This window comes from Pipra filicauda, unplaced genomic scaffold, assembly GCF_003945595.2.
Source record: "Pipra filicauda isolate LSUMZ 115617 unplaced genomic scaffold, ASM394559v2 scaffold50_size3627746_pilon, whole genome shotgun sequence".
Classification (NCBI taxonomy): Eukaryota; Metazoa; Chordata; class Aves; order Passeriformes; family Pipridae; genus Pipra; species Pipra filicauda.
The window spans coordinates 959,761-984,910 of record NW_024104654.1 but is presented as its reverse complement, the minus strand read 5'-3'; the positions used below and the strand labels follow the sequence as shown (position 1 = coordinate 984,910).

The window sequence follows — 25,150 nt, the reverse complement described above, 5'->3', positions numbered from 1 at the left end:
TCATTTGAAATTGTGTAATGCAAGATATCTGAGGTTTCTATGAGTGTTTTTTGTTTTGCTGTTTTGAAAATAGTTAATGTAAAGGAAAATAATAATTCCTACCTCTTTCCCCCCATTCTTTTTTAGCGGTTGGAGGAAGGAAGCAAATCATTCCTGCCTTACTAAATCTTAAAGTAGTGTCCCTGCTAAAAGAGGGCTACCTCAATATTATGGCCATAAACTAGTGATATTATGAAATTTTGATACCTAGTCTGGTTGTCAGTTCTCTTGTTTTAAAGTACAAGCCTAAGAACTTTCTCTCATTGTTTCTGGTGATTCTGGTAAAAGAAATATTTTATGGGAATTCAAGGTCTACTTTTTCAAATAGCTATTCACATACCATACAACAGCAAGATACTAATCTCCTCTGTGTACTGATTAAACTGTGTTGTATTCCATTTGGATATTTTGCTTTTATTGACAAGAAAGTTGTCTTAATTTTTAATTTAGAAACCAGAATTCTTCCTCTAATGTTCAGTTTTTCTTCAATGGCTCAGTTGTTTATCTTGGAACTTTTGCCTTGTGGTGGTTCATTTTCTTTGGATGGGATCTCCTAGTATTTCTGGTATTTATAGTGATTTCTGACTCTCTTCCACTTACCCTACTGACAGTTTCTTCTTGTTGCCTCTGTGTATGTACTGTCCTGATGTAATAGACTTTGTGTGTGCTTTTTCCAGTTGAAATTGTCTGCATGATGGGTGCTGGTGGCTGCACATAGTATTCCAAGCCAGTTCTTGCCAGTACTTTGAAATATGTGTTAGATGCTGAGGTCCTGGTTTTGTGGGGGGTTGTTAATTTGTTTGTTCCACAGAATAACAGAATGGGTCAGGTTGGAAGGGACCACAATAGGTCATCTGGTCCAACCTCTGTGCTCCAGCAAGGTCTTCCTAGAGCACATGGCACAGGATTGTGGCCAGACAGTTCTTGAATGTCTCCAATGAGGAGAGGAGTCCCTTGAAGTACCTTGTTCTAGAATTAATGCTGAATAGCACAACTGCTTAGGAATATCACGATGAAACTATACCTGGACCTAGGCATAGGACCCATCTTTAGACCCTTTTTTTTTTCCCCTTGCAGTTGATTTTCTTTGACTTGCAGCATATCTTCTTATTTGGATGTTCATACGCAGTCTTTATATTTACAAACATTTCTCTTTCTCTAATCTTTTCTTTCATGACAATCTGATCCATCTCTGTATCCGTCCATCTATGATTTCCAATTTAGCGCTTACGTAATAAGTGATTTTCAGTGCAAGGAAAGTGCAAATTGTTTTGTCACAGACTGATCAAACATAAATTGACCCAGGGTAGTAAAATAAGTCTGTAAGTTACGTTTATCCCTGTTTTTGAAATTCTGACTTTAGCATGCAGATTTTTTCCTAAACTCTTCAAATATTATTGATATCAAATTAGTGCAGCTGTACTGGCAGTATTATTATTTTTTTGACTTTGCATTATTAGTGACGGTGCTGCTTTTATTTTCTTGTACTATACCTTAATTTTTTGAAATTGAAGTTTACTGCACCATAATTTTTAAATACCTTTAAAAAGCTCTGTATTCTGCAGTGGTTCATGAATTCTCGGATGGTGCCTGTTCAGTTACTTTAATTTGAAAATGTGAAAGTCTTAATGTAGATACAGTAACTTCTGATTAAATACACCTGTTACCAGTTGTCACAGCAAAGTTTTACCTTCTGTTTCTTTGAAAGTGCGTATTCATCTGACTTTATGGAATACTTCAGTAACTTCTTTCTCTCCAGTCATTACTTTACAGCAGTACTTTTCTTTTTCCTCTTTCTTGATTTGAACCATTGAAGTTCAATTTTTGTTTTAGCTTATTTACAATGGACATTGCAATTTGGCTCCAATTCTGTCTTTATTTCCTGGTCTTTGTGGTACAGCTCTCCTGTTTTGAGGGCTGTAATTACTACTTACAGTTTTTACTAAGTGGTTGTTTGAATTTACTTAGTAGTATGAAAACTTTTCTTGCACCCCAATCAAGGGGACAAAGAGCTTAAAACTCGGTTATGTTCCTTTACCATGGACATTGCCTGTGACCGTTGTGTTGGAATTGTATACATCACCAAATTGCTTCTGTGTGAAGACTCTCAGGACTGGTCATAGTTTGTGTTTTTTAAGATTTTGTATGGTTGCATAATATGACCACCTAAGGAATGTTTCCCCTAGTACTTGGCTAACTGACAAATATATTGCAGATGTCTATTTTATTAACATCATATTTGGTCAGCGTACACTCTTCTTTCTCTGTCAGATTTATTGGCTATCATCTTCCAGTGTTTATCTCCTTGTAATTTCTTTTCCTGAAGCCATGCACAGAAATAAGACATTTTAATTGTAATTCCTGCAGTCCCTTTTACTTAGTCTTGGGTAGAAATATGAAAGCTGAGATCCCACAGTAATAGGGCAATTTTATTTTTCCTTAGGTGATTGAATGGTTTAATGGTGAATTCTGTTATGTAGTTTCTCATAATTTATTCTTATTTTAACCTGGGTTGATTTCAGTGAAAATACTGTTCCATAGATGGCGCAAAAAAGAGGCAGTTTTATTGGTGTCATTTTTTAATTTTAATCAAATCTGAAAAAATGCTGAAACTTACAAGTTGGGTCAATTCTCTTTTATGGGAGCTGCAAGTGTCTGCAACACCACTGGAGAGAGCTGTGTGCTGAGATAAGTTGGTACTGAATACTTTCTACTTGCTAAATCTCTGGAAAGCTCACTTGAATGAAGTTTGAAAAAGAATACTATTAACAGAAATGGGGACTTGCCTGGGATCATTTGCTAACTGATTGCAATTCTCTTAAGTTGCTTGAGGCCTTTTAGTGGGCATATGCTGATTTTGGTATCATGTCTTGTCTTAATGTTCTTATGTGTTAGTTCTTTTCCTGAATCCTTCAAATCCTCTCTACATTGCAAAGATGTCTCTTCTTGCACAGTTACTACCTGCACATCTTTTAATTTTCCGCAAAGTGTTTACTTACTATGTTAATAAAGAAACTTGTGCTTTGCTGTATTTTCTAATGTAAGATTGAAAAAGTGTTTCCTAATTTAAATAGATGTTATTACTTACATATTGACCGTCAAAGGATTACCATTAATGGATTTCTATAGTGAAACCCAGTGCTTTTCATGTAGTTTGTTGGACTGAGAGTGTTACTTTTACCTTATAATGTGGGTCTTTATTCCAGAAGACCTTTAATTAGTGGTTTCTGGAAGTTCTTCCTGTATCAGTCCTTACTATGTAAAGTGCTACCTTACAGAAATAGGAAGCTAACATTTTCTTGATGCTATGGATTCTAAAAGAGAATGAAAAGTATTCAATCTAGACATTATATCTGAATCGGTATGAAAAATGACCTGGATTTACATGAGCGCACTTGGCCCACCATTCTAAAGTTTTCTGTTTTATTCAATAGCAGAAAATTAACTGCCAAGTTTCAGCTTGGAGTAGCTTTTTGTAGCCAAGTTATAACTCCTTAGCAGTAGATTTATTATGGAAATAGATTTAGTTCAGTGGCACTTGGATAATGCAAATCTTTAACAGCTAAGTCACTTCTCACCTTGATCAAAATTGTTGTCAATCAGCTATACACCAGCAGGAATTTGCCAGGATGTAAAAAAATTCTGTAAATTGCTGAAATCATTAAATTATTTGTTTTTTATTAATAATCCTGATGAACTAGAAAGATGCCTACCTCTTCCACCTCTGTAAGTTGCTGGCTAGTCTCTTCAGAATATCTTGTTGCACCTTTTGAGGAAATTACATCTGTAGTGGGCCAATTTCTTCATGCATACTGTGTTGTTGAAACAAAGTTAGTGGTCTCCAAATATTTGTTGTGGTTTATATTTATTTATACCTGGATGTTACCCACTGAGGGTGCAAAACTTAAAAAAAAAAAAAAAAAAAAAAAAAAATAATAATAATAAAAAGAAATGACAAACAGCATGCTGATAGAGGAATAGAGCTTTGGAGTGAAATATGTATTGTGATTGATGAGATGGAAAAGATTTTACTTCCTCACAGTATTCCCTGAGACAATTTAGGAAATTGTACTTGCATCTCCTAAACGGTTTTTGTGTTTCTGACAGAATGGCCTATGACAGTGAGAGGCCACTGATGATACTCCTTGATTATGGAGAACATGTTGATGAATATTTGGAAATCCTTTTGGGTTAGACTTTCTTGTTGGAATGATGTGAACTGTGGAAACACATATATTTAATTCTCTACACATTGCAATTTTTTCCGTACCAACCATTTATTAAATTCACTTAGGCTTCTAATAGCTTTGTGAACATGAAAAAAGGATTATTGAAACATGTCTTGGAAACATAGATTTAAAAGTATATGTATTAATATAGGTCAAATTTATATAGGCTTTCTTAGATTTTGGATGTGTAATTTAAAAATTCTGGTCTCAAGATGTAGCTATATAACAAATTATGTATAATTCATTGAAAGTACTGAAAAATAAGAATGATGATGAAGTTTTCTAAGTTGGTCACTGTTTCTGGTGATCTTTTAAATCCTCATGTTTGGATTCTGGATTTTAAAGAGGAGGTGATAGTAAGGTAGGGGACAGACTTGCAAGGAATATAGGATTAATTTGCCAAAGCTTGCTTCATCACTTGGATAAGATTTCTACAAAACTATTTGAAGGATTAGGATTTAAACACATGTATGGATCTCTGGAAAGGTACTGCTGACACATGACTTCATGAATGTTAAGGCATAGTTTGCTTAATGATTAGCTCAGTTGATTAAATCACCATAGGCAATGTAAACTGTCAACCAAACAAAATACAGTTAAATGGAGTGTGGTTTAAGTCCTCTTTTTAGATCGTTGACTTAACATCCTGTAATGATATTTATAGACCTATTAAGTATATTGCATAGCTACTTAATATGCAAGACACTAATCCATGTTTTATTTGCATAATCACAATCTGTATATACTGTTGAGCTGTATGTGGAGTTGAGTGTATGTGGAGTTAGATAAAGTTGTGTACTATATAGAAACCATCTGAATATTGACTCTTTTAATAATATAATGGCCAGTAGACTTATCTGTTCACATGTCTTTGGAACACTTCCAGGGATGGTGATTCTACCACTTCCCTGGGCAGCCTGTTCCAATGCCTGACCACCCTTTTGGTGATGAATTTTTTCCTGATATCCAATTTAAACCTCCCCTTTCCTCTGTCCTGTTATTTGTTACCTGGGAGAAAAGACTGACCCCCACCTTGCTACAGCCTCCTTTCAGATAGTTGTAGAGTGTGATAAGGTCCGTCCTGAACCTGCTTTTCTCCAGGCTAAACACCCCCAGCTCCCTCAGACACATCTTGTAAGATTTGCGCACTTTATCTTTTCATTGTATATGTGGAATAATACTGGATTTCTGAAAACATTTTAGAGAACAACTAAAATTTCAGTTGACTCTGTCAGCTGACTCTCTTGTTGAACCTCAAAGAAACTGTCAAAGAGTTTTCTTTTTTCAAAATGCTTGTTGTCTTCTAGCATATTCCAAAGGAAGACAGTGCATTTTTAGAAACAAATTTTAAAAGTTTTTTGAAATTCAGTTGTTGGATATCACCTCACTGGCTTATGGATTTACGTGCTCAGGATGTTCTAGGTACAGCTGGCCTTAAGGCTGTTGTTCTTAGCTGTCACTGTCTTCTTTTTCTGTGAGAGAAGTTCGCTGAAACAGCTGCTGTAATTTTTCTGTGAAATCACAGAGACTTGCATTTGGCTAGAATCAGGTTGAAAACAAACCTCCTGCAAAAAATATCCTAGATCCTACTAAGTGTTCACTTATTTGGACAAAGATTATTTTGTCAAAGTTATACTGGCAGCCTAGAAGAACAGGAACTTCTAGCAGTGGGATGTAACAAACAAACTTTTATTTAGGTAATGGTTGAAGTGACAACTGTCGTACAAGAAGATAGTTTATCATTGAATTTTCTCTTGTTTGAAGGATAGGTTTTGTTTTTTACTGTTTCTTTTCAATGATTGTTTTTTTTCATTAGTAAAACTTACCATTAACTTTTAGTAGTGATCTGAGAATTTGTATCACATAGAAAGTTTTAAATATTTATAATTCTTTATCTCTTATGGTCTAAGTAATAGGCTATTTCGTTGAGCCTTTTAAAAATTATTTTTGGCTCTATAAGATTAGATTTGTTAATTTTTTTGAAAATTAAGACCTATCTAGTTTTTTTCTGTACTTCTGAGAGGGATACGCTTTGTACTCTCTCTCTAACCTTGGCTGGCTGCTAGGTGCCAATACTGCTGCTCTCTCACTCTCCTTGCTTAATGGAACAGGGAAGGAAATAAGATGAAAAAGCTCATGGAAATGCAGAGATATCACTTTTCTCCTTCGCTAACCTCAGTGTCTGAAGGGTTTTTTCACATTTAGTTGCTTTTCTTTCCGTAACTGCCATGCAGAATTTTAACAAGTTCTTAAAATGTTATCACAGAGCCCACTGTCACTGATGGGCTCAGGTTTGGCAAGGGTTGAGTCCATTTTGGAGCTGTCTGGAAATGGCTCTTTTGACCATGGGGACAAGCCCTGGTCTCTTCCCAGGGGGCCATCCCTTCAGCCTCCCCCTCTACCAAAACCTTGCCACATAAACACAATGTAGATGTTCAATTTCAAGCCCAGACCTTGGATGCCACTCAAGCTTAAAAGCTTGGCTGCACGGCAGTTGGACGTTATCAGCTGGACAGTTCAACTGGACTATAATGTATGAGTTTCAGTCTTTGAATTATTTCAAAATGTGCTCCAAATGAGACTACATCACCGTGTTCTAATCAAGTTTCCACTGCAGTTGATCTGATCTGACAGCTATCCGCCACTGGATGGTGGAGTTTTGTTCCTCAATTCCCTTAGTTACTATTGCTTCCCTTGAGTTAGCTTTGATGCTTGTCACACGCTTTTCAAAAACAATTAGGCTTGTTTTTTGACTTGTTGAGCTTGATTGGTCCCACAAAGCATCTGATGCTTTTATACATTCTCAGATTGAGGAGAGCAAGACTCCCTTCTGCTGTGATGAGCTGTTAATTTAGCTATGATATATAACATCACCTCATCTGAAACCTAGAATGGAGTAGGTCTCAAACAACAAGAAGAATGGACTCGATTACATCTCCCGTGTGCTTTTGAGGAGTTTTAGACTTACTGTCATGGCAATGTATTAAAAAATATGATGGGGATAAAGGTGACATCATATTTTCCTGGGAGTATTAGAAAAAGTTACTTCAGTGAGTTTTGTTACTTCCCAACTTTCTCATTATCAGTTTTTACTACAACTGCAAGTATGTAGCACTGTTCAATTCTTGGATATAGGTAGGTGATGATAGAAACTGAGTTGGCTTTTGTGTGTCTTGTTGAAGTACATTGCCTATCATACCTGTTGAATGAAATCTGATTATGTTCATTCTACTCATGTTTTCTCCGTTTCAAAAAAAAAAATGTATTGTGCTGGATGTATTCTTTTCAAAAAATTATTTAAAAGTCAATATTAATTTTTTGTTTGGTAAAAGATTAGTGAAGATAAAGCAAAATCTGTAACTTTGGTTGTTGATGTGAACTATGGACTGAAGAATACCAAATATGTTGACATTTTTTGGGGGGGTTGGGTGGACGAATATATTTCAAGTTCCAGTTCTCCTTCAGTGTAGAATGACGTTGGCTTGGGGGCCAGTAAGTTTTAATTATGGCTGTCATGGAACACGATGCTAGCCCATTTCTTCTTGTGGATTCTGGCTGATGCTTATTTTGGATGTTTTAGTTCCGAGAAGTTCAAAGTGTACAGAGATCCTAGTATAGTATAGGAGTTCCGTACTAAGAAAATGCCTGACTGGGAATTCGCAGTTCAGGATAGTGATGACTGTTAGAAGAGATTCATACCTTAAGATAAATAAATAAAAATATCAAGGCAATGGCAAAGAAATTTGTTTCCTTTGTTACAGTCTTCATTTGTAGCTACCCTGATACCATCTTTTTCTCTAATCCTACTTGTCCCAACACATAATCTTATTTTTTTTCACCGTTTTTTATATTAATTGCTTTTATGTAAGTAAAGCTTTCTGTTCAGCTTCCTTCTCTACAACAGTGGAACTTTGCATAACTTAGAATGGATTAGGTGGCAATCTGCATTCGAAACAGTTGAAAGGGATTGAGAAACCAAGTGACTGAGTTCTTTTCTTAGCTGGAATTTAGGAAGAAGATACCCTTGCTTATCTGCAGTCTTTTGCTTGAAAACTTGGCTTTAATGGCATAAAGACTTATTTTGTCTGCTCTTTTTCTGTCCCTGCTTTCATTCGCTATCAGCTGCTTGTCTGGCAGTATTGGTAAATTAAAATTAGTGATGTGTAACACTTCAACAGCACTGCTGTTTAGGCTTTTGGGGAAATTGTGTTTTCCAAACGAGTAAATAGATCACAAAGTCCACTTCAAATGTCTCTTCTCGGAGAGTTTAAAAATCCAGTCTGGCTAGGATTTATTATTACCAAGTGGTGGAAACAGACAAGATTATTTGTTGCATCTCTTGTGAAGATCAAATACATTCAGTAATGAGGAGTTTTAGCTTTTTTCTGTTGTATTCTTCTTGAAATTTTATTGTGTCATAGGACGATCTACCTGGATATCAAAACCATTGCTGTTCGCCACACTATAAATTACTGAAACCAATTAAAATCTTTTGTCTGGTTTTGGTTTTTTTTCATTTGTATGGCTTTGTCAGTATATTTCTAGTTGGATTTTGTTTGTCAAAGTGAGATGGATAAGGTAAACATGAACTAGCTAAACAACATTGTCTTCTTAATTTCTTTCCGCAGTTTTAAAACCGTGAAATCATGGCTCATTCAAAGACGAGAGCCAATGATGGAAAAATCACATATCCTCCAGGAGTCAAAGAAATCTCTGATAAAATATCTAAAGAAGAGATGGTGAGAAGGCTAAAGGTTAGTAAGCAAGTAATTGTTTACAGATTAAAGTTTCTTGTAAATGATGTTCCATGATCCTACTATATGTTATATCTGAAAGGTTTTTATTTTTTTTTCCTTTGGGCTTTCATTTTTCTATGCTTGGAAGGAGGAACTTGTTGGCTGTTGTGCCTTTTTTCCTACCACTTTCCTGAACTGGCTTGTCCAAAGATGTTTAAATGAATTAAAAAATCACTAATAGAAATGAGCAATATTAACTTCAAATACCACTTAAACTTTATCTCACTTCCTATAGTAAGTCAGTACTTTTATTGTTTTTCCAGTATTTTCTTCTCTAAAAGAGAGTCATAATTTTGGAAATAATTTGGATGCCTCAGAATACTTTCCTTTTATGCCTTTGTACCCTTTGGGTTGATTATAAAGCTCTTTACTCTCGTTATTTTAGCCTGTATTGTGGTGAAGGTAGTCTTTGATGATACTATATATTTCTGTCTTGAATTTCTGGACCACTTTATTTGGCCTAACTCTACAGGAAGTTTGGACATATTTGGGGGCTAATCATCTTACTACAGTTCTTTATCTACCCATGTAATCTCACAAAAAGGCAGGCCTGTATTGTGCAGAAGGAATGCCTGCAACTTGGGCTTGCCCTGTGAAACAGGAGGGAACAGATGTAGGAGAGGGAACCTTAAGTATTCTAACAGATGGAAGAGCTTAATTTGGAGTTTGTTTTCTTAAGAAGTAGTTTTAAGTCAGTTGGAACTACTGATAAATGAACAAACCCCAATAAAATCCCAAAACACAAGGATTGCTCCTCCTCTCCCCCCAATAATCTGTCTGTGCTTTGGGATTTGGGCTGATAGACTTTAGTCAGTGTACTGCATCCTATGATGTTGAATAAAAGACAACATTTATAAATTTACATATGAGCGATTCCTAACAGAAGATGTTCTTTGTTAGCAGTTGCGTATTTTTTTCAGCTTGTGGAAATGCTGCACACAGTTCTTCCTAATACTTTTACCCTATAGTTTAATTTCATTTTTGGCCTTGAATGTCTAGTCTCTTCTTTCTGGTATCTTGATTTATGTCACAGGAGAAGTGTACTTTGTAGGATGTCCTGTATTTCTTTTCAGTTGTTTATTCTGCCTGTGAATTCATCAATGCACAGGCACGCAGGAAACTGCACAGTGTTTCTTTTATAAAGGATTGGATGAGGCAGGCTACACCACAGGTGTATAGACCTAAATATAAACACAGTTGCAGGTGCTAAAGAACAGTAGTTGATAAATAAGTGAACTGTTAGCTTCTTGATTTCTCTGACTACCAAATTTACATAAGTATTAGGGAAGAAGCACTTTTCTGTGGATTTTGTTTTGATTTACACAAGCGGAAATGCTGCTGTTTGTTGATGGCAATATATTTATATAAATACGAATTATTGGGAAATCAGGGAATGAAATGGAAAATATGCACAGTGAATTTCTATATTAGCATAACTTACCTCAGAAATTTTATGCATTTCTTATTGACACCTTCTGCAGTTTATAATAGGTTTGGAAAGGAGATAGAAACTAAATGGTTAGTCATGAACTAGCACTGGAGGCAGACAGAAGGTAATAAATACTTAGTAATGATGAATAGTGTGAGAAAAGCATTTTTCCACTTTTTTTTTTAATACACAAGAACCGAGTCATCATCTAATGAAACATTAATTTTAGACCAGCAGTCTAAAACTTTTCTAAAACTTTTCCTTAAGTTTTATATAAGTAAATTCCAAAGCTTATTTACTGTAGAATGATGTAGTAAAAATTGAATGGGTTTAAGAAATATGGGCCACATCTGGAAGATGAAGCTCCAAGAGTATTAATCATGGTGGTCTGGATGTGATTTCAGGCTCAGGAATCCTCTTGCTTTGCAGGAAGCTGGAAAGCTATGCTAGGACGACTAGCTTGTTTTCCTATGTTTCCCTTTAAACACTGTAACAGATTGCTCTGGAGATAAGATTACTGATCTTTGTGCTGATGAGTATGGATGTTCGCGTTTGGAAAGAAAGACTGGAGGTTCATTTCTAGAATAGACAAAACCCTTACATGTTGCAAGAACAGTTTGACACCTGAATATTTATTCATTACTTTGTTAACTGCATAAATCTAATTACTTTTCATAGAAATAAAAACAATTCTGATTTGTAAATTAATAGTGTGTAAGAGCACCAGCACTTCAAATGATTCATCTTGTGTCTGGCAGGGATTTCTTGTAATGGAAGTTATATGCCTGCATAAGCTATGTATCTTCTGTACCTTTTAGTAAAGGATTCTCATATGCTTGAAAACTTGACAGCTTCTGTGATCCTAATTATGCAGAAGTTCTTTTCTTTTTCAAGTTGGATTTGTTGCTCCCTGACCAGTTATAGTAAATTTTTTTGGGGGAAGAAAAAACCCCAACCAAACAACAAACTATAGCAAAGTAAAATATTTTCAAGTGTTTTAGGATTCTGGGGGCTTGGGTGCATTTTTTTGAAGAACTTCAGTGAGGTAATTTTTCTTGGAAAAATATCTCTTCCTGCACTGGTGAAATAGATGGGAGTTTTGACTTTAATTTCAGGATTGTGTAATGTAATCTTTATTACCATTTAGTTAATTTTAACAAGAGTTGAACTCCTCAAAATAACTCTACCTCTGTGATTCGAGTAAGGAACTGGAGAGAAGCCTAATTACTTTGTTTTTTCAATAAATTTTTCTCATTCAGACAGTTTTTTAAATACAAGAATTCTCACTTACTAGCAGTTCGTAATTATAGCTCTTCATGCTATTATTTAGCATGTTAAATATTTGGTGCCCCAGAATCTTTTTTCTCTTCTTCCATAACTTCATCTACCAGATCCTAATACTACGAGTGGGCATTTTAGTCCTGTTGGACAATATCCATGCTGCTGGGCTGCCTGGATTTATATATGCTTTTGCTGAAAGTGTGAACTCTGCTTCTGGACAGCACAGAGGGATAGACTTGTCCTTAGAGCAGTAATAGAAAACTTGAAATTCAAAGAGAGGAGAAGGAAAAAAAATCATAACTCTGAATAGTTTAGGGAGAAACAAATATTTTGAGTAAAGTTTTGCTGTTTTCTGAATTTTTAAGTGAATAACTGTAACAGTAAATACTGTTGTATTTTTTTTAATTGTCCAACTTGCTTATATGGTTTCTCAAAAAGATCTGGGAAGTCTACAGCTCGGCTTTCAGTAGCTCTACCGAGACTGTATGTTGTTGGGGCAGTTGATAGAGGACTTGACTGGGTCCTTCCCATACCCTGAAAAATCAGACACTGGTTACTCAGGTAAGTACTACTGCATTGCTGATAATGCTTCTGATAGAAGTTGCACAAAACTAGAAAAGGAACTTTTAGTAAGGACCCTGTTACACAGAGTATTTCATTTTATGTACCAGTGTGTATCTGTCTTATTTAGATGGTTGTGAAAACTTTCATGGATATGGACCAGGACTCTGAAGAAGAAAAGGAGCTCTACCTAAATCTTGCATTACATCTGGCTTCAGATTTTTTCCTCAAACACCCCGATAAGGATGTACGTTTGTTGGTAGCATGCTGTCTTGCTGATATTTTCAGAATTTATGCCCCTGAAGCTCCATACACTTCACCGGATAAACTAAAGGTAAATTAATCTCTTTTTCCACACCAGGTTTTTAAACTGAATGATTAATATAATTGATTATAACTTTTTTCCCCTCCTCCCTTTATTTCTGGTTAAACCTAAGCAATTCAAAGTTTTCACTTGATTTTGGGATGTGATTGTTTGGTCAAGTCAATTGTTCATGAGATAAAGGGTTATACAGTGCATCTTCCAGTAACTTGTAGAGTTTTGGATTTGTATTGAAAATAAATATTTTCTTGAACTGTCATTGGGATTTGCAGGTAGTGGTCTGTTACTTTAGAAATATTGATATATCTATACCTTGTATCACAATCTCTTGCAAGATAGCTAATGTTTCAACTGTGAAAATACTCCAAATAAACTACCAAGATATGAGTACTTCTATTTTTATAGATAAAGGCTCTATTGAAAGAAAGACAAAGTACTTTTGTACAGAGGATAATGATTTCTGATGTGACTTGGAAAATTCTCCAATTACAAATATCACTGATCCCACTAGATGGAGATGGCTGATAGAGAAATACCAGATTTGAAAAGGCAGTACAGATCTTCCCCATTTGTTTCAGAAAAAAGAAATTTTAGATTCTTTTGTGTTTTTTTTTTTTAATTTTTTTTTAGTAATCTAACTTTGTTTTGAACTCTCAAAAGCAAACTCTTTCCCATGCACAGTCAGATTCTAGAGTGATGAAGTGAGTTTTAGAGAAAATCTATAAAAAACAGGTGAAAATAACGCTGAAAAAATGTCTTTTTTTGTCTCCGATTTAAGAGTGCGTGTGGGCTTTTCTATTTTTTTTTTTTTTGGTTTGGTCTTTGTTCATTCCACAGCAGGATAAAAAAAAGATGGTTGTGGTGGAAGGTATATCTGTTATCACTTAAGAGGAAATCACTCAATTTCTCATCTAGTGGTTGCACCAGCAGTGCTTCCTAAGTAGGGCAAACAGTTCAGTCTCAACTGTAGTACCTCTTCTGTTAACAGACGTACTGGAGACATACCTTGGGATTTTTGTTAGCTCTGTTTTCAATTCTAAATTAGTGTGTAATCAGAGGTACAACATCTACTTACCTTACTTAAGTCAAATGTTAGCTTTCAACTGGAGTCAAATGTTAGCTTTCTCGCTGTGCTATATTTATGTCTGGTTTTCAGGCATCCTGATTTCTACTTTAGTTTTGAGTATTTATCATTTGCTTGTTAGACTTAGAGTTTTTGTTTCTCTCTTTCTGAGTTGGACTAAGTTCCTCCTTAGAGTATAAGCATACTACAACAACTCTGAATGGACTAGGAACTTCCACTGCCAGCATTGAGTTCTGTAATCTGTGCAGATTTCAGAATTCAGTTTCTTGATGCTGTTTTCTAAACACATAGTGAGAAATAAAGAAAAACCAAACAATAGGAACTTTTGCCTAGGGCTGTTGAGGTAGGTTTTTTGCAAACCCATTTCCTCTGAACACAGCTTTTGTGGTTGCAGGACAAGCTCTGGTAGAAATGTCGAAGAGTTCCCTCCACTTTATGACAGAGGTAAGAGGAAGAATGCTTCCTCTTGGGTTATATCTTGGCACTGTTTTTACCAAGTATTTAATATCATATCCATACTGCACCTTTGAGTCTTTTTTTCGTATGTTTAGCACCAAAGTTAAAAATGGCAAAGGGGAGTGCTGAAAAGGATTAAATTCTTGAGAGGAGAAAACTTAAACCTTAAGTTTTTGCCCTTACTTCAGACTCCTTGGATCACTTTGTAGCTTACATGTCATGCAAGTGAGATTCTGAGGAAAGGGATCAGAATTTCAGGTTTCTCTCTTTTATGTATATCATCAGTGTAAATCTTACATTCCTTCTGAACATTGAAAGAACTTTGATAACAGGCATGGGAAATGGCATGAGTAGGCTAAAAACAGAACAGGAGCAGGATTCTGGGATCTGGAAACTTCTAACTTGGAGTCCTCAGTCTGTGGAAAGCCTACAGACCAAATCTAATCTTTTGGTGGGAAGATAATCTAATCACTGATATGTGTCCATTGAAAATGACTTGAACAAAAGGACTGTGCCAGACTGCTGAAATGGAGATGTTTAAGGGTGTATGTGGTAGCAGAACTTCAACACTCTGAATGTATTCTCTGGTGAGAACCATGACTGATGCTTACTGAAGCCCTTATGTAGTTAATGGCCATCTAGACAGCAATCCACAAAAAACATAAAATGTTCTCTCTAAAGTTGATGTATAAGCAATTTTGGTTTAAAGTCTGAATTCTAATGTAGACTTGCTTTACGGAGCCTGATGTGAAAACTTATAGTTGTGAAAGTGTTGCAATTTCTTAGCTGCAGCCAAAGTTTATTTTAACCTGTCTTTTGAATTTTTAAATGCATTTCAAATAGTATATTATGTATGCTTAAAAAGGGGAAAAATGTTGGATCGTAATAAATGAGATATTAAAAATTTAGTGAGTACTTCTGAGTTTGCCTTGCTTTCTTTAAAATAAAATTGGAAAAAATAGTTTAGAAATAAATGATTACTTTTTCAAATGATGCTGTTATTTGAAGTGTTCAAATGTTGGACTTATTGTACATGTATGCGATTCATTACTGTATGTAGTCTATATACAACGCAGTTCTGAGAACTTTACAAAAATCTGGAAAATGAGTAGGGTCTGGGAATCACATTCAGTAGATAAGTGTTCCATACTGAGCTGCAAGATAAAAAGTAAAGATATTTTGTTAAATGAACTGATTGAGATAAAGAACCATCCAGTGTACTAGTTTTCCAGAAGACAGCACTCATTTTGGGTGGGCATTGATGGCTTGCTATTTGTTCAGTCACTAGTTTTTAAGGGAAGAATTCTTCAGATGGGCTTTTGCCTGTGGACTGTGAGTTTATGAGTGGTTGGAGACCATTAGATGTGTCCTTTGAACTGTGTCGTTTGGTTTAATTTCAGCTAAAGAGTCTAGATCGTGTGCCCTGTAAGTGATCTGAAGTGTGAACCAAACAGTGATCCTTCTGATCATCCTTTACCCTTCAAAATCACAATCTTGATTCACATTAAAACATTAATGTAGCTGTTGCCTCTGAACCGTGTGCTTGCTGTGCTTGTTTTTTCAAGAGGTGATGATGTCAGATGTCATCTTATTCTTGTTTTTACCTAGAACCACAGTAAGTGCTCACCTTAATGATTAGGGCTGGATTTTGTGGTTGTAGTATTAGAAAGAAAGGAACCCCATTCTTATCTTTTGTCTGTCTCATTTGTCTTGAGGGGCCGAGGTGAAGTGGTCCTTTTGAAAATGTTATAGAAAAACTTTATCGACTATTTCTAGGATAGTTTTTTCAGGGTTAACAATAAGGCTTTCATGTGTCTATTTTGGCAACTTTATACCTTTTGGAACTTATGTGATTTACAGCTAGATTCTTAGATGATATATTATAGATACAGTTGAGGCTGTGAACAGTGTTTCTGGTATACGTATTTTTAAATATTTTGATTTTATATAGTAGTTGTGAATTTCCAGCTGTTAATAATCTGAATGTAAAGAAGTATTTTAAAAAGACACCTTCCTGTGTGTTTCCATTCTGTTCGTAATCGATTATTTGTTCCTTATCAACTGCTTCAATTTACTTTGTGTGAGACTTTTTCTGAAGGCGTCTTCTGGTGCCAGAAGGTGATAGAGGAAGCCAGAGGAACTTTGCTTATTAGTTTTTGCAAGAGATGTGATCTGTGTCAATATCATGATGACTGACAAATGCACAAACAATACAGTGTGAACATATAATTACACTTTTAGGAAAGCTGTAATTGCCTACTACTTTTTCCCCCTTCTTTTGAAACCTGTTGCTGTATGAAGTAAAAATGTAAAATTCCTTGTCCTGCTGAATAATAAGTTCTTGACTCCACAGCACATCAGACAGTTGCAGCTCTATTTGTCAAGCTGAGTGCTTTTCTTTGGAAAAGGAAAACTTTTACTTCCTTACTAAAAGATTGCTTTTTAAACCCTTTAAAGAAACATGAGGTATTTTAAAATTATTCTTTGACATTTTCCATGGTGTTTTTGCAGATGATCTTCTTTTGGACAGTGAAATAATGTGTCCGTCACTGCTGTGTATTTTGTAGTGATAAATAATACTAGTATCTTAAAAAAAAATTTTAATTTTGGAAGTTTAATTGCAGTTGACTAAATAACTATCATTTTTTTCTTTTCAGGATATATTTATGTTTATAACAAGGCAGCTTAAAGGTTTAGAAGATACAAAAAGCCCCCAGTTTAATCGATATTTTTATTTGCTTGAGGTGAGCTTCATAACTTATTTCGTAATAACTGTTAGATGTAATTTTTCAGTGTATTATTTGTATTAACTACTCCTTTTATTTTTTTTCCTTTTCCAACACAGAACATTGCTTGGGTCAAGTCTTATAACATATGTTTTGAATTAGAAGACAGCAATGAGATTTTTACACAGTTGTACAGAACGCTGTTTTCAGTAATAAAGTAAGTATTGTCACCCCCAATTACAATATATTGTTTCATGATGGAGGTCAGTTGTTTCTAAGATAGTTGTTCGGTGTAACTTTTAGCATTAAAGAGTTTAGTTTTGTAATTCTGTTTAACTAAACGTAGCAATATAAATACAATAAGCTGTCAGTTTTGCTTGGCATAATTAAAAAAAACACACTGCAAATAATCTTTTTCCCCCCAAGACACTTTAATTGTCATTTACTGCCTTTATTTTATTCTATTCTTGAAATTGAATGGTGTGATATGTAATTCTAAGGAATTTAGAGGATTGTTGCTGTAAAAACATGAGTCAGAAAGTAGTGGACACTGAAACATACTGCTAGAGATAGTCTAGTCTGTACCCCTTGCTCAAACCGGATTAGCTCTAGCAGATTGCCCAGAACTGTAGCCAGCTGGATTTTGAGCATCTCCAAGGATGGAGAGTCCATGCCCCTCTCTGGGCAACCTTGTAGTGCTCAATCACCCTTATATTTAAAAAGTTTCCTGTGTTTAAATGGTATGTTCTGTATTTATCTTGGTGTCCATTGGCTCTTGTTCTGTCATTGGTCACCGAGTGTGTGGTGTCAAGACAATCTTGCCCTTTCTGCCTAACATCAGGTATTTAAACATAATGATGAGTTCCTCCCTAAGTCATCTCTTCTCAAGGCTAAAATAGATGTCAACTCTCTCAGTGCCTCCTTGCATGAGAGCTGCTCCGCTGCCTTAATCATCTTTATGACCGTTTCCTCGGCTGCCTCCAGGATGTACGTGTCCGTCTTGTGCTGGGAAGCCCAAATCTGGGCACAGCACTCCAGCTGAGTAGAGGGGAGGGATGTGCTAATACACTATCTTTTCATGGTGGGGATGGATACAGTCCTCTTACTCTTACTATAGTACTAAATGAGGAGAGCGTGAAATTAAAGAACATTTTGGAAACTGGTATATACAACTGAGGAACTGAAGTATTTTGACTTCTAAGAAAATTTGTGATTTGCTTATTCTGTTCCTTGTTTGAAATCACCACAGGAAGTGCTCTGAGTGGAACTTGTACTTTATATAGATAGTACACTAAGAATTCTTGTTTTTAATTTCAGCAATGGTCATAACCAGAAAGTACACATGCACATGGTTGATCTAATGAGCTCTATCATTTGTGAGGGAGATACTGTGTCGCAGGAACTTTTGGATACAGTGTTAGTTAATCTAGTGCCAGCACATAAGGTAAGACTTAATAGTGGCTTAAGTTTTGGGGTTTTTGTTTTGTTTTGGTTTGGTTGTTTTTTTTTTTGTAATCATGATTTATTGGATATATATATTCGGATATGTAGATCTCATTGAGAGAATAGCTGTAGCAAATGTCTTCATAATGTTTAGATTTCTTTTAGCAGGCTATTTTTAATAGTCAGAAAATTCAGTAGAATTTCATTACTCTGACACGCTGTAAGCAAAGTATCAGTGGTCATAGTAATCCAAAAGGTTTAATGTCATATGAATTTAAACACAGTTTTTTTATATACTCTCATACCAGTAGAACTGGATATAAAAGTTACATATATCCTTTGGAAAGTTGTAATTCCTGTAGTGCTGTATCAACAGCTCAAACTAATGTGGGAGGGAAAAAGTTGTCACAACTGCTGATTTGTAATTGGCTCTTGCATTTCAGAAATGTTGACTTGGCATTACTGAAAGCACACTGATGTTTCTGATGCAGCCATAGAATTAACTATGGGGAGAAATGGTGGTATCTGAAGAGCCCAAGGGATTGCTGTCTTACCTTAATGAGTAGTGTCTTCTCAAAAAAACAAAAGCGTCCAATAGATGAACTAAAGGAAGAACTTCAGAACTGTGCTTGTGTTGTGATATTTAGATGTTTAAAAATCATGGAAGTCTGACTTCCTAGTTCAGAAAACTATCTGTGTCCTATGAACCCTCTTATGCTACAATGTAGAAGATGACTTACAAGATGACTTATACTTATGTTCTGTATGACAAAAAAAGAACCTGGAGAATTATCTAGGAAATGCGTATTTAGCTGCATTTGGACAGTTCTAACAGCTTGCCTTTTTTTTTTTTTAAAGTGTGTTCAGGAAAGTCCTAACTACTGTAGTTTCTGAAAAGTGTAAGGTTAAGAGGATATTAACTGAGAGTTCGGTTGGAACGCCTGCTAGCATGCTTTTACCACAGGTCATCAATTTCAGGAAATAAATAGCACATAAATTATTTTTCTATTGACAATGAAAGATTAAATGCTTAGTATAGATCAGTAATTTTTTTCCCCACTGGAAGTGCTTTAGCTGTGTCCTTCAAGGGGTCTAGTACTTTTGTGCCAGGTCCAGACTGAAATTTGTGTGGCTAATATTCAGATTTGTGAAGTAAAGCTTTGGAATGCAAGAAACAAAAGCAAAACTATGCAAAACACTTCAGTTTGTGTTTTCTCGGTTATTAACAGTCTACTGTTTCATTGTGTCACCTGTGCTTAACTTAATTGTATTATTTCTATGATTCATGTTTAATAAGTTCATTTTGAGTTGAAGAATTTGCATCCTGTTAGATTGTCTGTAGCATTGAAACAATTCTGTTTCGTAGATTTTAGGATTTGAAGATATTGACTGAATATTTTAATAGGTTAATATATTTGGGGGTTGCATTTTTCTTCTGCTTTTGTTTTAATTAAAGTATCTCTTTGGATATGATGCTCATTTATAGCTTACTTTTGAACTGAAATAGTTACATAACTTCATACTGTATCCCGAGTACCTTTTTTCTTCTTTTTTTCATACTAATGGAAAGAAGTTTCTAGTATTTTTCTGTTTCATCTCAAAATCTTCAAATAGTGTTTTTTTAAAATTTTGGTCCTCTAACTACTTTCTGTTTCTACTGATGTCATGTTGGACAAGTGTAATGAATTCAGAGTTGCGAATTTGTCCACTGAGCACAAAACTAGGAAGACCTTAGGGATAAGGTCCACCATAAAAAAGAACTACGTCTTAGCTGACCTAGCTGTTCAGCTGTACAGGCTGTGGAAAAGGGAAATTGAATGGCAAGTGTTGGTGTAATGGTCAGTGGGGCATCCCCAGATTTCCTAGGGACCAGAAATACTTTTGATGGAGTAGAAGGAACATAGATCTGTCAGATTGAGAGATTTTTGGAGATAAAACCATTTTGTCTCTAGAAAGTGACACAGGCAAGTGGTGTATTTTAATACAGCCAGAAGGAAAGTTGTGCTTGAGAGGGAATGTGTGGTAGCCTTGTACTGTAGAAAATAGTTATATTGGTAACACGGGACTGAGACTTGAGTAGTTTAATCTTTATAATATAATTTATCTAAAGAGTGGTCTGTAAGTATGTATTGGGAACAGAAGGTTCAAGCAGCTCCTGGATGCTAAAGCCCAGTGGCTAAAATTCAACATTAGACAGCTTGATGCAAAAATTATATTAATATTTTTAAGAGATGTAGTAGTTAGTTGAGCAGTTTACCAAAGGTTAATTCAATGCTGTTATGTCTTAAAACCAAGACTATTTCTTCAAAGAGGAAAAATAGACGTGGTCCTTAGTCCTGAGTAGTAAGTGTAATAAACAATGGTGCCAGCAGGATGACTACAAAAACTCAGGCATAAGGAGCATATACTGTGCACATGATGTATCATCAAATGTCTGTCTACCGTAACTGGTAGTCACTGAAGTAGTCTAAACTACTCTATGTCCCTTGAGTTTGTCATCCATCTCACTTGGCCAGAATAAAAGCCATACTGATGGCTTTTCATTCAGGCCAACCTGAATTGAGAGCAGCTGACACTAATATCACAAAAGAGGCACGTTGGAGCGTGCACAGGCTTGCTTGAGTAGTACAGCTATCAGATAAGTCAATAGAATGGCAAGCTTGACTTGTCTGATGGTGCGTTCAACTCTTAGTTTTGATGCTGAATTATTTTTTTCCTTTTGTGCCTTCTCTTTTCTTTTTTTCTATAAACTCTGCAAAAATTCTTTTGATGGGGTTATGTTATCAGGGAATGAAATAAAGTGACCTAAACCCAGATAAGACCCAGAAGCAAGGGAGAGTTAGTCAGTATGAAAAAGCAAGAAAAATTAATAGTTTTCCTTTCCCCTTTAATGGTCTTTTTATATTATTAAGCTTTTATGGAAGACCTGCAAACAATTTTGTGTTTGTGCAGTGTGTTAGAAGGCAAATTGTACTTTATTTCCTTGAGTGTTTGCCAGTGTTCCATTTTCAGCCTCAGGAGTACTACAGGGAATCCCACATTGCACATCCCACATGCTTTACATGCTTATGTCTTAGTAGAGGTGATATTGACAATTAAATTCCTAACTGCCTCTACTATAAATTTGCTTAATAATTAGTGTTATCTATCTTGGCAACACTTCAGCTGAGCTTTTCTTTGTCAACCATCCTTAGAATCCTGTTTACCTTCCCCAGCAGAACTAGAGAATCTGTTAGAACTGTTTTGTCAGGTGCTCTTGGATACTAATTCTGCTGCTGTGCCATTGATAATAAGAATAAAACTGAAGACCTTTTTCAAATTCCAAGAAAATAATATGTTAAAATGTATGTTTTTCAGCATTGCAAATATCTACTTCCAGCATTTATCTTGGGAAACATTAAGTTCTGAAGTGAACTGATGTGTGAAAGACACAAGCTAAAACTGTAATTAATGTGAATCAAACGAGATCTGCCTTTTGGAACTCTGCTGTGCTAGGTCTGCTGTTTAGACTTGTTTTATATGTAAATCGGATCTTGCTCATGATCCAGAGTTCCCTCTTACCCCGGTGAAGGTAATTTTCTTTGTTTTGATGAAGGTGAACTGTGAAGTCAAGAAGGATCAGAACAAGAATTGAAAGTGGTGTATATTTCTTGTTATAGATATTTGTGCCTTTTATTTCCTGGGCAGTTACCGCTCTAGCTGAATAACATAAAACAAATGCTATGGGTGGAAATGCCTTTTTTTTTTCTTTTTTTTTTTTCCTCATAACGATAAAGAGAAATCCAGCATGCAGAGCCTTCTATTTTCTGGGACATGGAACAACTGTACAATTTGTAAAAAGACTGTCAATTACCCTTGTACCTTGATTAGAATAAGGGAAGAGGAATTACAAGGATGCTAGTATTTTATGTAAGCATTTGAGTATCCCAAGGATACTCAAGAATTGTTCTTTTTAGTCACCTTCTGTAGTGACTCTGAGTAAAACAGATACTTCAGGCATGAATCTTTGTAGGCTTTTGACTTCAATCACCTGACTTAATTCTATCAGTAGGCAAGTCAAAGACTTTTTTTATCTTATATTATCAGAAAATGTTAATCTGTTCCCACTGCTGTTTAGAAGCCTATGGTTCTGTAGCGTTTTTTAAATTTCAGGCAGTATTCTCCATCTCTTTGCAAATCTTTTTTTTTTTTTTTTCCATTTGGACAGCTATAAAGAACCAAACATACACAGGTAAAGAAATACCCTGGGTGTGGCAGTGCATCTTGTGTTTGCTTTTAATTATGCTAAAATTAAGTTTTCTTGCTTTTATGGATGAGACATATTTAAAAAAAACCAACCAAAACCTGCCCTTTTTTACTGTTGCCTTGTAAATTGAATATGATGGGGTTTTTTAAATTACAAAGCCGAATAAAAATTGTGGGAACTATATTTTTATAGAGACTTTTAGCTATTAAAATACTATATATTCTTGTATATTGGAGACTTTTCCTTCTTCTGTGTTAACTCTGCAGTGGGTACCGCAAGAGCTGAGTTGTATTTTCATCTGAAAATTTTTGGAAAATAATTGTGATATAGAAATTGGAGAAAGGATGTAGCAACTAGAGCGTGGAGAATGTGTGCTGGGAAAGGAAGGAAACAATGATAAAGCAATAACCCAATTAGAGAAATGGAGAGATTGGAATGTTGGGGAGGGGGGTCTGTTTTCTAAATTTTTTATGTTAGCTTCTTTATATTTTATTCTTCACCCTTTTCTGCTCATGAACTAAAATTCTAGGGTTTTTTTCTTTGCTGTCTCAGACAACAGGCTAAGAATCTTTGCACGGTACAATGAAGAGGCTGTGATGGTGATTCACAGGTGACTGCTTGATGCAAGGACAGAATCGTACTTTCTGCCACAATTTGTTCAGAATCCTTCTTTTGTAGTGACTCTAGATGTTGCTTTATATTGCTTTCCTGTTTTCTGGGGAAGCTGGTAAGGAGGAGCTGTAAAATATAGGCACTGACTTCAGTGAGCATCAGTCTTAGACGTGCAACTAAAAGTAAGCCCTCATTTGCCAGGAAAGAGGTTTTCTCTTTGTAATATCAGTGAAGACTACTAAGCTTTGTTTGGAATGGCTTTGTTTTTTCTATTTTATCTTTACTTCTGAAAGTATAAAAAGAACAGGTTATTGCTTTAATGCATTTACCAGTACATGTTAGCTTTAAATTCTGAGATTTATTTTTAGGATTAATGCATGTGCTTAAAAAATTTCTGTTTTGTTTTCTTTTTTTCTTTCTCAGAATCTAAACAAGCAAGCCTATGATTTGGCAAAGGCTTTACTAAAGAGGACAGCGCAAGCCATTGAACCATACATTACTAATGTAAGTGAAGACTGCAGACAAATATGGAAATTATTTTTTTTTAACTGAGCTGTATTATAAAAAGAATGAATTGCAACTTTTTACACTCTCAATTTTCTTTGAAAGAATTATTGTATTAATGAAGCACTGAGTAACCTGTCCTTTTGAGTCTAATTCTTTACTATATATAATCTACTAAGCCTATAATAATTTTGATTTGTGAAATGCAATGGATAGTTTACTTTCTACTGTTTTAGAAGACCTTGAAAGTCAATCCTTAGAGTGACTGGAAGACCAAATGTATTTATATGTATTGTTCTGATAAAAATATATAAGCACATTGTTTGTGTGGCAAAATTCTTCCTTTAGTGAGGAGATGATACTATTTAGAAGCCGAGAGAAGTGAAGATAGAGCAATATTGTAATGCTGTTATTACATGAATGGGAATAGGAAACAATCTAAGAATAGGTAGGAGGGAAGAAAACCGAGTGCATAGAGAATTGTAGCCAAGCTGAGTGTAGACATCATTGCCACTGTACTAGAAATGGATAAGGGGAAGTAAAGATCAGACAGGATTATGCTCTAACTTTAGTTGTACAATAGAAAAGACTATTTCTTTTTTAGTAGTTGAGGATTTAGCAGGTCTCATGACATCTATCCAAAACCTCAGGAGCTTGAAGACAATAGCAAATCTTCACTGCTTTCTATTGCTTTCAGACTTATAATGTTTGTGGTACTTGGAAAGTGGTACCTCCTAAGATTTTAGAAAATCTTCAGTGAAAACTCTTACTTCTAACCTGCTGTTTGGGAAGGTGTTGCTATGTTTTTAATGTTCATCTGTAAGGTTAGATTACAAACTGGGTGACATTTTGTGAGCTTTAAGGAAGTCTATAAGTCAATAAGAATCTTCCGTTCATGGCGTCTTCTGTTCTTTGTTTCCCATGAGTGAGAAATAAGCTGTTCTGAACATTTTCTTTCTTCAAACACATCAAAAACACAGTAACAGTTAGTTACCTAAACAGGAATATATACATTTCAGGCAACTATGTATCCAGAAAAGCAAAATGTTTCTGGAAGACAGTCTTTACCTGCTCATGAAACACACTTTTCTATTATTTTCTAGTCATTACTGCATGAACTGTTGACTTTTTCTACTGCATCACTTGTTGGGGGTTCATTCTATAACTTTAGAAACTGGTAGCTTTCGAGTTTTTAGTTTCTTTATTGATATGATTAACTTTGTCAGGTACAGAGTGTTGTGATGTTTGTCTGTCCCAAGTTTGGAAGTAGAAAACTGAAGTGCCAGTTAAACGTGTTCTGTTGTCTTAGTGGCAGGTGGAAATGGGGTAATTTGTTTAGGCACACTTGTGCATGGTTTTAACCCAAAGAGAAGAAAAATGTTCCAAATTATATCCTCCCCCTAATGAGTAGAGGGTAATATA

At 35.3% G+C, this 25,150-nt stretch overlaps 1 protein-coding gene across 4 annotated transcripts in view; it reads left to right on the top strand.

Moving 5' to 3' along the window:
• The window catches only part of PDS5B (PDS5 cohesin associated factor B), a 105,563-nt gene that overhangs the window by 10,855 nt on the left and 69,558 nt on the right, over nt 1-25,150 (top strand). For all 4 annotated transcript variants that reach the window (XM_027728925.2, XM_027728923.2, XM_027728924.2 and 1 more), the window contains exons 2-7: nt 8,897-9,022; nt 12,466-12,669; nt 16,855-16,941; nt 17,043-17,140; nt 18,241-18,367; nt 23,648-23,728. In XM_027728925.2, the coding sequence (XP_027584726.1) occupies nt 8,915-9,022; nt 12,466-12,669; nt 16,855-16,941; nt 17,043-17,140; nt 18,241-18,367; nt 23,648-23,728 (705 nt within the window). In that variant the 5' untranslated portion in view covers nt 8,897-8,914. The remainder of the gene's footprint in view (nt 1-8,896; nt 9,023-12,465; nt 12,670-16,854; nt 16,942-17,042; nt 17,141-18,240; nt 18,368-23,647; nt 23,729-25,150) is intronic.